Raw genomic sequence first — 19,607 nt, 5'->3', positions numbered from 1 at the left:
CTGGAACTCACAATGATCTGTCTGCCTCTGCTTCCCAAGGGCTGGGATTAAAGGTGTGTGCCACCACGGCCTGGCTAATTTGTTTTTGTTTGTTTTGTTGTGTTTTTGTTTTTTTAAAGCAGAGTTTCTCTGGGTAGTCCTGGCTGTCCTGGAATTCCCCCTGGAGACCAGGCTGGCCCTCAAACTCATAGAGATCCTCCTGCCTCTGTCTCCCCAGGGCTGGGATTAAAGGTGTGCACCACCACAACTAGCAGAATCTTCCTTTTAAAAAAAAATTTGCATTTTTAAAGACTAAAACCTGAGTTCAAAAGTAATCTTCCTCCCTCATCCTTAGACTAGCTGGGGCTAGAGGTGTATACCAGCATGCCAGGCAAAGGGATATTTTTTTTTTTAATTTAAATTTAATTTATGTGCATTGGTGTGAGAATGTCAGATCTTGGAGTTGCAGACAGTTGTGAGCTGCCATGTAGGTGCTGGGAACTGAACCTCGGTCCTTTGGAAGAGCAGACAGTGCTCTTAACCACTGAGCCACCTCTCCAGCCCTCAAAGGGATATTCTTATTGCTGTCTTTCTCTGTCTTCTGTAATTCTACCTCTTTACAACTGTATTGATGGTGCCCCCCACCTCCACCCCCAGCTCATTTCTTTGAGTTGGTGTGAGGGTACGTTCCAGTGTGTTCTTTAAATAAAATCTTCCCCAGGAGAGTGTCCCTAGAAATCTTTTTTGAACTTCACACTACAAAAATCATCTTAACAGTACAGAAATATGCAGCCTTTCCCACTCGGGGCAGGCTCAGTCCCTAGGGCCGAATGTCAGGCGTTCCATTCATGGCAAGTGCATTTGCTTCGCATTTGTCTCAGGACCCTCCTTTACAATGTGAGTGTCCTCAGAGAGGTTAGCACAGAGGAGCTCAGCAGTTGCCACACCCATGAAAATTAGACTTGAAAGATGTTTCTGAGCCAGGTGTGACAGCACATGCCTGTAATTCCAGCACTCAGCAGACAGAGGCAAGTGGATCGATGTGAGTTCAAGGCCAGCCTGGTCTACAAAATGAGTCCAGGACAGCCAGGGTGACACAGAGAAGCCCTGTCTTGAAAACTCAGGAAAAAGAAAAAAGAAAAATGTTTCTTTTTAAGTTCTGGGTCAGGGCTTGGAAAACTACAATTTATGGGGTCACATCTGGTCTTAGTTTTACAATATTTGACCATTTGTCTTTGTTAATAAAGTTTTTGGTTTTTGGTTTTTTTTTTGAGACAGGGTTTCTTTGTGTAGCCCTGGCTGTCCTGGACTCCCTTTGTAGACCAGGCTGACCTTGAACTCACAGCGATCCATTTGCCTCTGCCCCCCCCCACTCCCGCTGGGATTACAGACGTGTACCACCCACCACCACCCAGTTGTTAATAAAGTTTTATTGGAGTGCTATGACATTCACTTACATACTGCTTTTACACAATACCAGCTGAGCTGAGTGGATGTGACAGAAACCACCTGATCTACAAAGGCCAAAAAATATTTGCTCTCTGGCCTCTTACAGAAAAAGTGTGATGACCTCTGGTCCAGGGTCACAGTGTGACAAAGGAGATAAAACACTTTCCAAATCCTGCTTCTTGTTTACCTCCATGTGATGCTTATGAGATAGGATATAGTTCAACTCCAGGGTGAGCTTGGCAACCTGACCAGGTTCCTAACCAATCACAGCTGTTTCCTCTTAAAGCCAACGAACTCGTCACTAAGGAAATTTCTTTGGAAATGTAGTCAGGTGCTTTTCCCTTTTGCATTTTCTTCTGGTTTTTCCTCTGTCCAGCCAGATGCATCCATGTAGGTAAAAGATAATGGGTATTGCCACAACAGGAAGGCAAAGGGAAAGGAAGCGATTAAGATTTGACTTCTGATCCCCCAAATAAAAAGTTCTAGCCAGACAGTTTTTTATAAACAGTGTTATTTATTCTATAATAACTTTTTTTTTTTTTGAGGCAAGGTTTCTCTGTGTAACAGCTCTGGCTGTCCTGAAACTTGCTCTCTTGTCCAAGCTGGCCTTGAACTCAGGGAGATCCACTTGCCCATGCCTCCCAAGTGCTGGGCTTAAAGACATGCACCACCACCGCCCGGCCACATTTTTATTTTTAATATATAAACACACACATTTGCAGGAACTCACACACACACACACACACACACACATACACACACACACACACACATCACAGCTTGCAGGAACTGCTGCTTCTCTCCTCCACTACGTGGGTATCAGGGATCTAACTTGGGTTGTCATGCTTGCTTGCAGAACCCGGTACCCACTGATCCATCCACTTTACTAGTTCAAGAGGATATTTTGATGTTTTATTGCTAAGAGAGGATTTTCACATTTTATCAGGTCCTCCTTTGAGTTATTATACTAGAATTCCACATCAGATAGTGAGCCAAAGAAAAAGGGGATGGGGTTCCCCTTCTCATCCCGAATTGTGAGGAAAAGAAGAAAGGCAGAGGAAGGAAGGGCAGGTGCTGGGAGTGCGGTTGTCTCTCCTCTGTAACCGAATGCGTGCCTTACCTATGCAGACTTCTGGGGTTCGAATCTTGGGTCAGCCATGAGCACCTACTTGGCCTCCTGTGCTTCTATTTCTTCCACTATAAAACAATGGGCTGTGGTGGTGCTCGCCTTCGATCTCAGCACTCAGGAGGCAGAGGCAGGCAGATCACCGTGAGTTCAAGGCCAGCCTGGTCTACAGAGAGAGTACCAGGACAGCCAAGGCCATATAGAGAGCACCACCACCAAGGAAAAAGAAAAAAGAAAAAAAGAAAGAAACATTCCAGAATTATTAAGAAAAGAAGTGCATGCTAAAAGGTGTTGAAGGCTTGGTCATCACGGTGCTATTGGGAGGTAGTGGAGGTGGGAGCCAGTGGGAGGGAGCTAGGCTATTGTGAGGCTTGCCCTAGAAGGGGTACCAGGACCCTTCCCTTCCTTCTGCTTCTTCCCTTAGCTCCCTGCTGTGGGGAGGTGACCGGACTTCCTCTATGCTTTTACGTGATTCTGGAGTGCAACCCAAAGCAGCAGGGCCTGCCAACTCTGAACTAAAACCTCTGAACCCACGAAGCAAAGGTAGATCGATTGTCCCAAATATCTTGTCACAGCGACAGAAGGCTGACTGATGCAGATATAACTGTGGGAGGTAAGGTGTGATGGGTAACTTTGCTCACTTGACGTACTTCTCCTGTGTCATTCAACTTGCACACACTGTAGCAGGGTGGGACTTAGACATGTAAGAGAGCCAAGAAGCTGGCTCCACCGGGGTGTGGTGGCGCACGTCTTTAATCCCAGCCCTCGGGAGGCAGAGGCAGGAGGATCTTTGTGAGTTCCAGGACAGCCAGGACTACACAGAGAAACTCTGTTTCAAAAAACAAACAAAAAACCCCAAACAAGCAAAAAACAAAAAGAAAAGAAGCAAAAAAGAAGAAAAGAAACTGGCTCCATCTGTTTGTCTGTCTCCTCTCTCTCTCTCTCTCTCTCTCTCTCTCTCTCTCTCTCTCTCTCTCTCTTCTTTCTCTCTCCCTCCCTCCCTCTTACTTTCTCCTCTTCACACATCAGAGTGGTAAGAATAAACACACAGAGGCTGCCTTGCCCCATTCCCACCTCCCTGTTTCCCTGAATGGAAACTCTCCCCTGTGGCCAGCCCTCACCACTCTCACCACAGCAACTTGGGTCTAAAACAGGTCTAGGAACAAGACAGAAGTGTTTTAGGCTCTAAGGTAAACAGGAAAAATAATCAGTTTCCCAAAAAAAATAAAAATAAAAATAAAGAGTCTGGCTGTTGTAGCTCTCTTATAGAAGTGGGGGAAATGCAGGATTTGAAGGCACAGCTTTCCCCTTGGCACTCACACCTCTGCCTCCCCCTCACATCAGGAGAGAAGCGAAGGTATCAACCTGTATTACTTACTTACCCACCGGGTAGCAACGCCCTCCTCTCCCCCACTCTTAGGAGGGCACAAACAAGGGACAGAAAGGGGGGGACTCCTGAAGCTTATGCCCTAACACTATGCTGAAAACACCCCATGCTTGGTGAGCAGGGACCCTACTCCGAGCAGCCGCTGTGAGGTGGGAAGCCTTCTCTTGGAGTTATTCTCTAATTTCCTTGGTAGATATTACTGGGCAGAATTGCTTTTTCAGTAGCAAAACTACTGCCTCCAAGCAGGCGCCTTAACCTCAGGTGGCCCAGCTCGGACTAGAAGGGCAACTCAAAAGGCCACCTATCACTATGCCACATGCAGGGCAGACACTTGCACACATGTGCGCCTCCCCCAGGCAGGGGCTGAGGCCAAGCCAAGCATCCCGCATCAGCGGATGAATAGCCGGTCTGTCTTTGCAGCAGCAGCAGTGTCTCCCACCCCAGAAGTCTGTAGGCACAGACCGCCCGCCCGGCTGAAGAGCCCACGCAAACGACAGTCACTCAGAGAGTGGAAAAGTGGCCCGAGGCAGCAAAGATGGAGTCAGACAGAGGAATCGTCCGCCTTCAAGTAAGTTCTGTCGGGAGCCAAGAGAGGGGAACCTAGGAGCAGTTGTGAAGATGATGGCGTTTGGTCACTTGGTAGCCACCCCACCCCCACGCTCTCTTCCACACCCCCCTTCTCTGAATGCTCCACTGGCCTCTGCTCTTTTAAGTCCCATTTCACGCAGTTTCCCCGGGCTGGTTCCTCACATGTCGTTAGATATGTACAGAGTGGATTGTTTCAATTCCTCTTGCCTTCTGCTTCCTCTCGCCAAAGAGCTAATAAGATCTGTGTTATCATAACATGATTTCATAGTCTGTACAGTGCTTTCCCCAAAACCCTGGACAGAAGCTGCTACAGGAGAGCTGCCCACCTGTTCTCTAGAGACAAAGAAATACAAGGTTGGGGTGTTAGAGAGAGAGGCAGGTGGCCAGCTCTGTATGGTATAGGTTGGGAAAACCTGGACTTTTTCTGAGACCTGAGCATCTGTATAAGGCTCTCTTGTGTGGGACAGCCAGTGTCTCGCTCAGACATTAGCAGCAGCATCTCCGCAGGCATCTCCTAGGGAGCGACAGTCAGTCACTCTACCTTTCATGCCACAGGCTTGGAGGGCACTTAGAGGGAATGGAAGCTTCTAGCAAGAAGGCAGTGTCAAGCAGAGGAGCACCAGCTGTAAGTTGCGAGATAACTTTTCTAATAGTCAGACAACTAAACAGCAGATTAGGTTTATTTTCGTGTGGTGAGCATTTTGCCTACATGTATGTATGTGTACCATATGCATGCCTGGTACCCATGGGCATCAGAAGAGAGTGTTGGATTTCCTGGAAATGGAATTACTGATGGTCGTGAGGACTGATGAGAACTGAACCCAGGTCCTCTGCAAGAGCTGCAAGTGCTCTTAACCACTGAGCCATCTCTCTAGCCCCCACAAAAGGACTTTTATGATCAAGATTTTTGTGGGGTGTGGTGTATGCCTGTAATCCCAGGACTTGGGAGGCAGAGGCAGGGGGATCTCTGTGAGTTCGAGGCCAGCCTGGTCTACAAAGTGAGTCCAGGACAGCCAGGGCTACACATAGAAATCCTATCTATAAATAAATAAATAATTTTTAAAAAAAAATCAAGCTTTTAAAAAAAAAATACCAAACATGATCTTCAGACTAAATACAAACCCCAAACTAGTAAGTACTTGGTCTGAGCTGGAGAGGTGGTCAGCTTCCTGCTCTTCTGGAAGACATGGGTTTGGCATTTGGGGCACGCAGGGTCTCACGCAGGTTCAGCACACTGCTACTGAGCTGCGTCCTCAGCCTGTCTACCTTCTGGATGCATTTAGAGCAGGTTTACGTTCACAGCACACTTGAGAAGAAGGTGTTGGGAACTCCAGGAGCATCCCTGCCTCGGACAGGCACAGACTCCCACGTCATCAGCGTCCCCTACTAGAACCGACGTTCCGTCATCAGAGTGTGTACTTTACAGTGTGCCTCAGAACAAATGCACTCACCCATTTCCTCCACTACCGTAACCCCAACTATGGCCCCCACCTTTGACCTGTTCATCCTTCTCAAGCCCTGTCAGTCACCAATCACATGGTCCTTTCCACTTTTGCCTCTTCCAGACTGTCATATAGCTGAGATTATACAAATCACTTTTCCAATTGGCTTCTCTCACTGAGTAATCTAAGATTTCTCCATGTCTTGGCAGCTTATTTTGTTGTTGTTGTTTGTGTATGTATCTGGGGAAGTTCACGTAGGTGTGCACATGTATGTGAACACACCTAGAGGTCAGAGGATGATCTACACGCCATTCCTCAGGTGCTGCTCACCTTTTTTTTTTTTCTTGAGACGGAGTTTCTCTGTGTAGCCTTGGCTGTCCTGGACTCACTTTGTAGACCAGGCTGGCCTTGAACTCACATCGATCCACCTGCCTCTACTTCCCAAGTGCTGGGATTAAAGGTGTTCACCTTTTTTTTTTTTTAACCAGGGTCTCTTACTGGCCTGGAATTCACCAAGTAGGCCAGGTTGGCTAATCAATCAGTGTGGGCCTCTGGGACCTTCCTGTTCACATGTCCTCAATGTGGGGATTCTGAGCACACATCAGCTCGCTCAGGCTTTTTGTTTTGTTTTGTGAGTTCTGAGTATTGAACTCAGATCACTGCACTTGTAAGGCAAACACTTTCCCTGTTGAGCCATCTCCCAGGCCCAGCAGGGACTGGCTAACAGTCCAATGCCTGAATTTGCTAGCTCATTTCTTTCCTTTGTTGTTGTTTGTTTGTTTGTTTGTTGAGTCAGGGTTTCTCTGTGTAGCCTTGGCTGTCCTGGACTTTGTAGACCAGGCTGGCTTCAAACTCACAGTGATCCACCTACCTCTGCCTCCCAAGTGCTGGGATTACAGGCGTGAGCGACCGTGCTCGGCTTTGTTTTCCGTTTTCTTTTCTTGTCCTTTATTTTATTCTTTCCCTTCCTCTCTCCAACTCCCCCCTACCCCCACCTTTTCCTCTCTCCATAGCCCAGGCTAGCCCTAAACTTTAGCAGTCCTTCTGCATAGGCCTCTTAAGTGCTGGGAGTACAGATGTGGACTACCATGAGTAGCAACTTATTTACTTTTAGACATTTTCATCAGTCTATACTAATTGTCCAAAATAATGAGTTTTACTATGAGTGTACTATATAAGTATGTATGTGTGTGTATATATATGTATATAGTATATTTTGAACATATTCACTCCCATTGCTCTCCATGTAACCCCCCACCCACCCCCAACCCCCCGCCCCCACACACACCCCCAACACAAACCTCCCCACAAACAAATACAGTTTGGAGGAGGTTCCCTTCCTCTTTCCAAACACAATTGACTGTATTTATGTATGTTTATTTGTGGACACTAGTCCATCCCACTGATCTGTTCTTGTGCCAACAGCATATCGTCTTGATCTCTATAGATTCACAGTGATGCTTGAGTTTGGGTCGAATCTCTCTCCCACTTGCTTTCTTCCAACACTGTATTGTCGGCTGTTCTAGATCTGGGCATTTACCTCTGCATATAAACTGTAGAGTCATTTTGATGATATCCAAAAATGTATTTTGATTGGGATTGTTCTGGATCTGTAGATCAAACTGAGAAGAACTGGCATTTTCTAACAATGACCCTATCTTCCTGTGTTGATTCTGATTTCCATCAGCTGGACACAGTAGCAAATAACCGAGGTCAGTCTGGGGTAAAAAGACACACCCTACCTCAACAACAAAGCAAAGGCCATGAGTCTAGCTCAGCGGTCATGCTTTTGCCTAACACGTGTGAGGCCCTATGTTCAATGGCTAGCACCAGAGAGAGAGGAAAACAGCTTAATGGGTAAAGAGCTTGCTCTGCAAGCATGAGGACCTGAGTTCAAATCCCTGGTCTCCAACAGAATGCCAGTCAGGGTAGAATCTGCTCTCCTAGTGCTTCTGTGATGAGATGAGAGAAAAAAACAAGTGCATCCCCGGAAGTTTGTGGCTTAGCTATCTCTATGTGCAGTCCCAAACAAGGGAGATCTGGCTTGTAGGAAGTGAAAATCCATATTCAAAAGTGTCCTCAGACCATACATGTGCTATAGCACACATACATGCATGCATAGGGCATGCCCACACACACAGACTGAGAGGAGGGGGAGAGGGAGGGAAGGGGGGAGGGGAGAGGGAAGGGGAAAATTCTGTCTTGTTGATTTCTACTCTGTACTTTTTTATTATTCTTTTTTGTTTTGTTGTTTGTTTGTTTGTTTGTTTGAGACAGGGTTTCTCTGTGTAGCCCTGGCTGTACTGGAACTCTGTAGACCAGGCTGGCCTCAAACTCACAGAGATCCATCTGCCTCTGCCTACCAAGTGCTAGGATGACAGGCGTGCACCACCACGCCCGGTTTATTATTCATTTTTTTCAGCTTACCTTCATTTTAATTGCTCTTCTTTTTCTGTTTAATTGGGGAAGTTGTTGTTTGCTTGCATGCTTTGTTTTGCTGTTGTTCAGATAAGGGCTCATATAGCTCAGACTATCGTCAGTCACACTGAGTGGCTATGTCCTTGAACTCCTGATCTCCCTGGTTCCTGAATGTGTGTGTGTGTGTGTGTGTGTGTGTGTGTGTGTGTGTGTGTGTAGTCATGAGTACACGTGTGCATGTTTTCAGACAGGGTCTGGCTGTGTAGCACAAGATTACCTTGAGCTTTCTGTTTTCCCAGCTCAGCTTCCCACAGCTAGGCTTAAAGGAGTCTGTCAACACGTATCATTTGTCCTTTTCCTACTTTCCTTATTTAGAAGCATAGATTACCAGTTCTAGATGTTTCTTCTAGTATCCACATTTATGCTCTAAATTTTCCTCTGAACACTGAGTTTGCTGCATCCCACACATTGTGTCTTTATTTCATTTAGTTAAAAATACTATCCATTTCTCTGGGAATTTCTTTAGTTGCATGTCTATCTCAAAGTGTGCTGTTTACCCTCCACAATCTGTGGATTTTCCAGTTCCATTTCTATAACTGATTACTAGTCCATTTTCGCTTTGTAACAGACGTCACATGATTTCTATTTTCTTATTGAGAGAGTGTCTCTCTACATAGCCCTAGCTGTCCTAGAACTCACAATATATACCAGGCTAGCCACAAGCTCACAGAGATGGACCTGCTACTGCTTCCAAGGTGTTGGGACTCAGCGTGCACCGCTATGCCTGGCTCTTCATTTTTGTTTTCAAATAATTATTAAGATGTGCTTTAGGACTCAGAATGTGACCTATCCTGGGGAGTGCTCCATGTAGGCCTGAGCAGGGGGTGTAATTCTACTGTTGTGATGAAGTCATCTTCAATGTCAGTTGTATCTAGCAGCAGCTGCTGCTGCATTTAACCACATACTTGGTTTCAGCTCCCTGCTAAATACTCGTGTTTCTGAAACATGAGCTCTCAAATCTCCACCTACAACACGAGTGTCAGTGAGCTTCCCTTGCGTTGCTGTGAGTTTGCTTCACATAGTCTAGTGCATGCACATGAAGGACTGTTGAGTTCACTGGGCCTGGAGGCATAGGTCTACTCAGAAGGACAAACTCGGTGTCATTTCTCAGGCCATCTGCCTTGGTTTTTGAGACAATGTCTCTTGTTGCTCTGGGACTAACAAGTTGGCTAGGGTGGCTGACCAGGAGCCCCAAGGATAGGCTATGTTTTTCCTTTCCAGTGCTAGACTGCTAAGTGTGCTGCTGCAGTCAGCTGTCAGCTTTTAATGTGGGTTCTGGGAAGTAAGCTCAAGTCCTCATCTTTGCACTGCAAGCACTTTATTGACTAAGCCACCTCCCTAGCCGGTCTCTGTCTTTTAATTGATGCATTTAGACTTTGTTTGTTTTTTGAGACAGGGTTTTTGTGTGTAGCCTTGACTGTCCTGGTACTCACTCTGTAGACCAGGCTGGCCTAAAATGCAGAGATCTGCCTTCCTCTGCCTCCCTGAGTGCTGGGATTACAGGCATGTGCCACCATGCCTGGCTCTGAATTTACACTATTGACATTAAAAGTTATTTTTTTTAAATTGAAACTGGGTGAGGGGCTGGAGAGATGGCTCTGTGGTTAAGAGCACTGTCTGTTTTTCCAAAGGACCTGGGGTCAATTCCCAGCACCCACCTGGCAGCTCACAACTGTCTGTAACTCCAGTTCCAAGAGATCTGACCATATTTAGAGCACTTTTCTTTCCAAAAGTTCTTTTTTTTTTTTTTTTTTTTTTTTTTTTGTGGGCCAGATTTTAGACATTGACTGGAGTCAAACTCCTAGCCATAGTTTAGATGTGCACATTTGCTGGACTTAAAACTGATGTCATCAAGTAGACTCTTTTCTTTCTTTTTTTTTTTCTTTTCTTTCTTTCTTTCTTTTTTTTTTTTTTTTTTTTTTCTGAAACAGGGTTTCTCTGTGCACCACCATGCCTGGCAACTCCTTTCTTTTAAGGGTTAGTATTTATTTTATGTGTATGAATGTTTTGCCTGCGTGTATGTCTACACATACGTGCCTCATGTCCAGGGATCAGAAGAGTGTATGTGTTCCCTGTAACTGGAGTTAGACAGACAGTTGCGGGCCACCGTGTGGGTTCTGGGACCTGAACCTTAGTCCTCTGTGCATCAGCAAGTGCGCTTAACCGCAGAGCCATCTCTCCAGCCCCTCCCATATCATCTTTAGTTGATATGGTTTGTGGGGAAAGACCTCTGCCTTAGGCAGCTGGCATTGATGGCTGGTTTCTCTAGATCCTTCTGCTTCACGCCTTAGGTCTAAGTTTCCTCAGTTCTCTAGAAAAATGTCCTTATTTTCCTCCTTTTTTCATTTCTTTTCTTCCTTCCTTCCTTTTTTTTTTTTTTTTTTTTAACCTCTTACTCATTTCACTTTGGTGTTCCTCTAAACCCATGTCAGGGTGTCTGGTTTCTTCACTGAACTTAGATTTCTTGTGTCTGTTAGCTCTCTCTCCATGTGGGCTGTTTCCGGGTTCTTTTTAAACCAGCTTCAGTAATCTCTCCCTTTCTTCTTACACATTGTCTTCCGTGTCATCTGATCTTGATGGCATTCTTAACCAGGAAGACTTCACACGACAGTGTAGCCTCCTGCCTTAGGCAGGGGCTTGCCGTCCTGGTTTCTATGGCTGTCTGTTTTCATCCTGGGGAAAGCTAGGTGTTATCCAATTCCTTCACAGTTTGTGGTTGTTACCTTTAAATGGTTGACTTGTTTCTCAGGATGCATCTTTTTTATAATGAAATTTGCTTATTTGGTTTTTTGCACAGCTTATTCTACACTTGTAATTTTTTCATTTGTCATTCGGTAAGTCTGACTATGAGACCACGCTTTGTATTTCTCTACCATTTGAAGCTTTACGCATATTGTAACCACTCAGGATTCACTTCAGTGTTGGTGTGAAGCTCGTTTACACCAATATATTGTAATTTGCTAGTTATTTCTGAAACTTTCATTTCATTTCTTTTCTTTTTTCTTTCTTTCTTTTTTTTTTTCAAGACAGGGTTTCTCTGTGTAGCCTTGGCTGTCCTAGACTGGCTTTGTAGACCAGGCTGGCCTCGAACTCACAGCGATCCACCTGCCTCTGCCTCTCGAGTGCTGGGATTAAAGGCATGTGCCACCACACCCAGCTCTGAAACTTTCATAGTTATTTATTTATTTATTTATTTATTTATTTATTTATTTATTTATGTATTTATTATTAATGTATGTGTGTGTCATTCATGGTCCAGCAGTGGCCTGGCTTCCGAGTCTGGCAGATAGGTCCAGGGGCCGTTTGCTTCCAGAACAGACCAGATGGTCCCATTTCTCTCTCAGTGGCAGCTTAGAGTGCTCAGAGCGAGGCGTCCCAGTCTCCCCAGGGAGGGGGTAGAAATGAGTTTTCCACCGGGTGTTACAGTTAGTTCCTTTAGAAGGAGATTGCTGGTATCAGACCGAATCCACACACCTGTGATGATACAAAAAGTGTTACTGCCCTTTTGCCAAGCTGCTGTGCTAAGCATGGCACAGAAAGCAGGAAGGCACGTCCAGCGAGATGCAGGCATGGGCAGGCTTCGCTAGTGGTTCAGCACCAAGCTACTAGTGGCGATGGAGCGGCTGCCAAGGCAACTCCACCATCACTGCCTGACTGGCAGCCAAGCCCCGGGCATCCAGCAGTCACACTTCCTCAGAGTAAATGAGTCTCAGGCAATCATGGTAGAGGAATGGCAGGAGCACACACTCGAGAGAGAGTTTATTTTGTGAATCAGAGACATGTATAGACCTTGGGCAGTGCCAGGAGTTTTGAGGGTAAATGTATCTAATTCCATGGGGCTAGAGGTGCTAGGGACACTTGATTTACATGCAGTGGTACAGTATGTCATTTATATACAGTAGCCCAGGGTCCTATCACAAGAAAGAGAACACAGTACTTAATTATCCTATGAGTGGGGGAAGAACTTTCAGGTACGATTAAAGGTCATTTGCTGAAAGCTAAGATCTCCTTGGCATAGGGTGGGGGTATTTCCAGAAGTCCCTGGGTGCTTGCTGAACAGGTTCTATCAGGAAAGGGTCAGGCCTGGAATCTCCCCTGAGAGCTTATGTGATGCTATGTGATAGGGGCTATGTAATATGGGATCTGGGGTCCTCAGGTAAGGTGAAGAGAGAACCCCGCTGAAAAATATAGTCCATCATAATGGCCCGAGCTCAGTTGGCAATCCAGAGGCACTGGACTTTGACCTTTAAAAGCAGGGTTCCACATGTGAGTACATGAGTGTGTATGCCATGGTGTGTGGGGGAGGTCAGAGGGCGCTCTGTGGAGTTGGCTTTCTCCTTTGCCTTTACTTGGGTCACAAGGATTGAACTCTGGTAACCGAGTTTTGTACCCCCGTCCGACCTACTGAGCCACCCTGATGGCCCTCCCCTTTCATTTGAATGGGTATGCCTGTGTGCCATAGTGCAAGTGTGGGTGTCAGAGGACAACTTTCAGGAGTCACTCCTCTCTCATTCCGTGGTCTCAGGGATCAAACTCAGGTCATCAGGCTTGGTGGCAAGAGCTTTTGCCCACTGAACCACCTCACTGGCCCGTTGGAGTAGTTTAGATATTTCACTGTACTGTTTTCTTTTGGGAATCCTTTTCTTTAATTTTCTATAACTTTTTGTTTGTTTGGTTGGTTTTGGGGTTTTGGGGTTTTGTTGTTGTTGTTTTGTTTTTGTTTTTTGAGACAGGGTTTCTCTGTGTAGCCTTGGCTGTCTTGGACTCCTTTGTAGAGCAGGCTGACATCAAACTCACAGAGATCCTCCACCTGTCACTGCCTTCTTAGTGCTGGGATTAAAGGCATGTGCCACCACATCCAGCTAATTTTCTGAAACTTTAAAAAATCCTGCCTAGAATTCTCTGTGTTTCCTGGCTCTATTATTCATTAGTGTCAGAGATCCACTAAGGGAATTATTCAGTCGTCTTTGTCTTGAATGTGTTTTTGTCCCTCTCTTCTTCCTCAGACACCCATCCACATTTGCTGCAGGCTTTAACCATTCTCTTCTGGTTTTTGTTTTGTTTGTTTGTTTTTCGAAACAGGGTTTCTCTGTGTAGCCTTGGCTGTCCTGGACTTACTTTGTAGACCAGGCTGGCCTCGAACTCACAGCGATCTGCCCGCCTCTGCCTCCCGAGTGCTGGGATTAAAACCATTCTCTTCTGTTTGTCTACTTTTGTTCTTAGTTTTTTGTCCCCTCCCCACACCTTGATTTTTTAAAAAATATTTTAAAAGTGTGTGTGTGTGTGTGTGTGTGTGTGTGTGTGTGTGTGTGTGTGTGTTGAGTTCCACAGAGACCAGAGGTGTCATTGGAGCTTCTTGGAGCTGGAGTTACAGGCAGTTGTAAGCCCAGTGACACGGTGCTGGGAACTTAACTTGTGTCTGCTGCCAGAACAGAAAGTGCTCGTAACTACTGACTACTTTTTGGCTTATATTTTATTTTTATACTTCCCTCCCCCCCCCCTTTTTTAGACAAGGTCTCTGTGTGTAGGTCAGGCTGTCCTTGAACTCACAGAGATCCACCTGCCTCTGTCACCTAAATACTGGGATTAAGTTCGTGCACCACCACACCCACTGGTTCTTATTTTTGTACATTTACTTATTCTCTCTCTCCTCCACTCTGCCTTTATTTGTCTGTCTGTCTGCCTCTCCTCTGTCTCTCTCTGTCTCTCTGTTTCTCTCTCTCTCTCTCTCTCTCTCTCTCTGTGTGTGTGTTTGTGTGTGTGTGTGTGTGTGTGTGTGTGTGTGTTGTGAGGCATTGGGGTCATGATTCGTGTGTGGAAGTCAGATGACAACTTTGTGAAGTCAGTTCTCTCCTTTCACCTCTACATGGGCTCCAGCAGGCTTTCATGGCAAGTGTTTTACTACTAAGCCATCTCTCCTGCCTATCTTTTTGGTTCTTTCTTTTTGTAAAATCTTTCTTTCTTTCTTTCTTTTCTTTTCTTTTCTTTTCTTTTCTTTTTTTTTTTTTTTTTTACAAGATTTCTCTGTGTAACAGCCCCTGGCTATCCTGGAACTCACTTTGTAGACCAAGCTGCCTTCAAGCTCAGAGGTGAGCCCGCCTCTGCCTCCCATGCTTGTGCCACCACCACACAACGTAGATTTTTATTTTATGCAACCCTCATTGGTTTGTATTACTTTGTCTCATTTAGTAAAGCAAGCCCTTTCCCACCGAGCCACGCCCCCAGCCCCTTCTTGAATTCCCACCTCTCTGCTCTACTCTCAATCTGTCTTTGCTTGTTCTTGGTCTACTTTAGAGCCCTTAGCACAATTCAGCTTTAAACTCTTGGCTGGGTAAGTTTAACATCCCTGCCATGTCTGGTTCTGGTGTCTTGTTCAATCTCTTCAAAGTGTGCCTTAAGAAACTCTTCATTAAAAAAAAAATAAGACAAAACAAAATAAATTTTAAAAACTCTTGAAAAGTAGGTATGATGAATCAAGAAAAAAAAACCCGCTGTAAGTAAAGTTATTGTTGCGGTAAGGTATGGTAAGGGGGCTCGATGGTTCTATTAGCAGCTCAGGACTTTCCTGAGCCTGGACCGTGAATTACAGGAGCGCGGCCCAACCCTCCTGTCCCTGACTTCTTAGGTGGGATAAGAAGAGGCCAGCATGCGCTGCAGTGGACGCTCCTGTCCTCAGGTCAGCTAGGCTGTGATAAAGAGCACAGGCTGTGGCTAAGAACTTCTCCTGAGAGCAGACCTTATATTTAAAAGAACAAATCCTCTGTTATTTCAAACTGGCTCTGTTCCCGTTACCCCTGCGGGAGGAGATTTTCTTACAGTATTTACTCTGAGTACTTAGTGGGGCTCCTAGAGGTAAACCGTCCATCCGGAGCATTTCCCTCGCCCTCTCCAGGCCTGGGTTCCTGGCGTTGTAAACTGTGCTATGCGCTCACTCTGCCTCCAGCGCTGCCTCTGCTGCAGTCAGGCCCCGCCCCACCCCCACCCCAGAATCTGCGTGGCTTGGCGACCTGGTGTCCATCCGCTTGCCCCTCCAGCTTGAGGGGTTTGCTTTCTCTGTTCGCTCACCTCTCTTTCAGAGGCAAGAAGAGATGGAGACTCTTCAGCTATGTAACTATTGCTTGTTCCGTTAGCCTGGGGTCTCCCAAGCTTTGTAGGCGCAGAATCAGAAAACAGAGTTTCCTCTGGAAGTATTTCCAAATGGGAGCTCCAAGAAAATAAACTGGGAGTATGCATTAAGAGACTGAAATGTGGTCTGGAGAGATGGCTCGGAGGTAAGAGCACTGACTGCTCTTCCAGAGGTCCTGAGTTCAATTCCCAGCAACCATCTATACCGTGATTTAATGCCCTCTGCTGGCGTGCACGTGTACATGCAGACAGAGCACTGTATACATAATAAATAAATAAGTCATATGCTTAAAAAAAAGGGAGACTGAAATGTAGTTCAGTGGCCCAAGCTTGTAATCCTAGCACTCAGGGAGGCAGAGGCAGGCAGATGTCTGTGAGTTCCAGGCCAGCCTGGTCTACCAAGCAAGTCCAGGTCAGCCAGGACTACAAGAGAAACCCTATCTCGAAAACAACCACAAAAAAATTAAAAATAAATAAATAAAGTTAAGTAGAGGTTGTTGCAGCTATGCGTAGATACTTTAAAATGTTTTTGAAGAATATTTAAAGGAATACTGTTCTACTTTGGCTTGTGTTGCTATAATAAAGACCATGAACAAAAACAACTTGAGAAGAAAGGCTTTGCTTTAGCTTGCAGCCAACAGTCCACAGTTGAGGACCACCAAGGCAGGGACTCAAGACAGGGGCTTGAAGCGGACTCACATTGAGCTACTTTTTTTTTTTTTTTAAATCCAACCCAAGACCGCAGAGGACTGGGTCCTCCCACATCTATCAACAGTCAAGAAAATGTCTCACAGGCATGCCTGCCTCCAGGCTGATCCGATGGAGGAGCCTGCCCTCAGGCCAATCCAATGGAGGTGCCTTTCAGCTGACGGGACCTCTTCCCACATGTGTCAAGTTAACAACCAAGATTACCATCGCAAATGCCAAAGAGCTAATTGTACGTTAAGAACATAAAAGGGCATAGGCTGGATAAACATTTACTCTTGAATGCCTTCAAAACTAATGAAGAATAAATATGCATGTTTTACTACTGGCAGGAAATATACCAAAATGTTTACTGGTTATTTCTAGACTGTGGGTTTATGAATGACTCACTTTCTTCTTTTCTTTTTCTTTTTACTTTTTATTTCATTTGCAAATTTTCTACCAACCCATGATTAAACTTAGAACAGAAAAGAAAGATGTAGTTTAAAAAGGGATAGAACAGCAGGTATGTCAATAGACGAGTCTGTAGATTCATGAATATGGGTGAGAGTAAATATACATATCTGCACATGCAAAGATATTTACTCTGTCTCTGATTCACCACAGAAAAGAACCAGCTCACTAATTTGTATATAAGAAGGCATATCCTTTTCAGTGGCTTTTTAACAGTTTTACATAGCACAACTTTTGTTTAGGGCGCATATAGATGTGGAGCGCAGAGGATGACTTTCAGTGTCTTCTTAGGTTTCTCTATATTATACTTTTAAGATTTTATTTTTATTTTAAATTATATGTGTGTGTGGCTATGTCGGTGTGCCTGTGTGTGGGTTTGCACATGTGTGTGCAAATGCCCCTAGAGGCCAGAGGTATCGGAGCCTCTGGCGGTGGAGTTACATGTGGCTGTGAGCTGCCTCACATGGGTGCTGGAACTGAACTCAGGCCCTGGAAGAGCACCAAGTGCCGTAATTGCGGCTGAGCCACCTCTAAGCCTTTCTAACTTTTTGGTTTGTTTGCTTGTGTTTTTCAAGACAGGGTCTCTCTGTGTAGCCTTGGCTGTCCTGGACTCACTTTGTAGACCAGGCTGGCCTTGAACTCACAGTGATCCGCCTGCTTCTGCCTCCCAAGTGCTGGGATTAAAGGCTTGCGCCACCGCTCCTGGCTCTAACTTATTTTTTGACGCAGGATCTCCACTGACCCCAGAGCTGAACTCTTTGGCTAGACTTGCTCTCGGCATGCCTGAGGGGCCCTCCTGTCCCCGCCTCTCCATTCCTGGGATGACAAACGAGCTCCTGCGTTGCACTCAGCCTTTCTTACCTGGGTTCCGGGGACTGAAGTCAGGTCCTCAGGCTTGTGTGGCAAACACGGAACTAACTGAGCCCATCTCTCCAGCCGGCAACTCTTGTTTTATATATGGGGGAGCGAGGGGCTCAATGAAAAAATTTTATTTTGAATGCCTGCACACCACTGATTTTCTTCTTCTACATAGCACCTACAGAGGGGCCACACCATACTCAAGTAGTCAGCCATGAGCTGGCTGGTTTTAGTTCAGACGTATGCTTGACACTTCTAATAATGTGTTTTACCTAAAGAAAAGTCACTTGTGGGGGATGATGACTGCACACGGGTGGATGGATAAATCATGTTTAGCCTTGGAGAGCCAACAGAAGCAGATAGGCAAGATCAGATTGCTCCCCACACAGAAGCATTTGAGATGGATTATTATAAAAGGCAGAGACTGTGCGAGCTTCGAAGGATGGACATGACTTTGAATAGTGCTGTGAGCAAACGCTGGAGGTAGGAAAACAATGGACATAGCTGGGGAAGAGCAAGTGTCCGGCAATTTGTGTAGAGTTGTAGACCATAAGTGAATGGAGGGGAAGTGGGTGGAAATATTATAAAGATACCTGAGGAGCAGGAGAAATGATTCAGCAGCTAAGAACATGTACTGATTTTGCAGAGGACCCAACACTTGCATCAGATGGCTCACAAACACCTGTAGACCTGCGGGGGATGCTATCTCTCTGGCCTCCTTGGGCATCCACACTCATATGCACACATACCCATGTTCAAATGCTTTGAGAGTTTGTACACATGTACACACACACACACACACAGAGTTTTTGTTGTTGTATTTTGTTTTTCGAGATAGGGTTTCTCTGTGTAGCCCTGGATGTCCTGGAACTCACTCTGTAGACCAGGCTGGCCTTCTCTGTACACCAATCTGGTCTCTGCCTCCTGAGTGCAGGGACCAAAGAGACGTGCCATTACTGCCCAGATACAATTAAAAAATTAAAACCAAAACCAAAACCAGGTTAGAAACAACCTTTGAAGACCCAATTTGGTGTCCTTGTCTAAGGGCCTCTCTGGGTGCTGTATGGGAAGATGGACAAGGGGAGGGAGTGGGCTGGATTGGGAAGGACATGGGCAGTTTTTATTCCTTGTATACTCCTTCCAGGACCTCTGCCTGGACCTTGTACATTCCTTCCAGGACCTCTACCTGAAAGCCAGGTGCCTTTGTGCAGCAGGGATCATCGGTCACCAGGCTCACTGATTGGGGCATCCCCAGTAAAGTACTCTGGTAGGTCAGGGGCCTTGCCTTGAGGAAGAGAGGACTGGAGAGCAGGAGTGGGATTCCCCTCCCCCTCTTTGGTGTTTTAACACAGGATCTTGCTGTCTATCTCAGGTGATTTCAAACATGTCATCCTCCTAACTAGGCCTCTGGGTATTGTAGGCTTGTGCCACCACACCTGAGCCAAGAAGCAGGAAGCTTAACTGGATTTGAGTTCTCACATATGATCTGTCCACAATCAGCCCCAGCCCTGGGCAGGGCATCTGATGCACAGGAAACAAACCGACTTGCTAAATGCCATCTTGGTGGCTTGTCTACTCACTTTTTTTTGTGGCGCTTGTGGTTGAAGCCAGGGCTTTGTGTACATGACATGCATGTTCTATACCTGAGCCACATGGCAGCCTGGATATCCAACTTACTATGAGCAAGAAAAGCTCCTTCAAATCCATATGCAGTCGGGGCTGGAGAGATGGCTCAGCAGTTAAGAAGAGCACTGGCTACTCTTCCAGAGGACGCAGGTTCAATTCCCAGCATGCACATGGCAGCTCACAATTGTCTGTAACTCCTGTTCCAGGGGATCCAACACCCTCACACAGACATGCCTGTAGGCAAAACACCAATGTACATAAAACACACACATACATACACACACACACACACACACACACACACACACACACACACTCTACATGCAGCCAAGCAGCACTTGGGAAGCAGAGGCAGGCAGATCTCTGTGAGTTCAAGGACAACCTGGTCTAC

General features: G+C 45.9%; 1 protein-coding gene and 1 pseudogene across 3 annotated transcripts in view; both read left to right on the top strand.

The window, feature by feature from the left end:
* Positions 1 to 4,329: 4,329 nt before the first annotated feature.
* The window catches only part of NINJ2 (ninjurin 2), a 103,561-nt gene continuing 88,283 nt past the window's right edge, over positions 4,330 to 19,607 (top strand). The window contains exons 1-2 of one of the 2 annotated variants that reach the window (XM_084766137.1): positions 4,330 to 4,509; positions 5,085 to 5,154. In XM_084766137.1, the coding sequence (XP_084622263.1) occupies positions 4,337 to 4,509; positions 5,085 to 5,154 (243 nt within the window). In that variant the 5' untranslated portion in view covers positions 4,330 to 4,336. The remainder of the gene's footprint in view (positions 4,510 to 5,084; positions 5,155 to 19,607) is intronic. The other variant, XM_084766138.1, reaches the window with a different exon arrangement.
* The window catches only part of LOC311588746 (small ribosomal subunit protein eS25-like), a 34,439-nt pseudogene continuing 26,895 nt past the window's right edge, over positions 12,064 to 19,607 (top strand). The window contains exon 1 of the transcript in view: positions 12,064 to 12,147. The product of the transcript in view is annotated as a small ribosomal subunit protein eS25-like (transcript). The remainder of the gene's footprint in view (positions 12,148 to 19,607) is intronic.

The sequence above is a fragment of the Acomys minous genome, assembly GCF_964271855.1.
Source record: "Acomys minous genome assembly, chromosome: 17".
Classification (NCBI taxonomy): domain Eukaryota; kingdom Metazoa; phylum Chordata; class Mammalia; order Rodentia; family Muridae; genus Acomys; species Acomys minous.
Note: the sequence above shows the minus strand (reverse complement) of the source record. Positions and strands in the feature narration are given on the sequence as shown.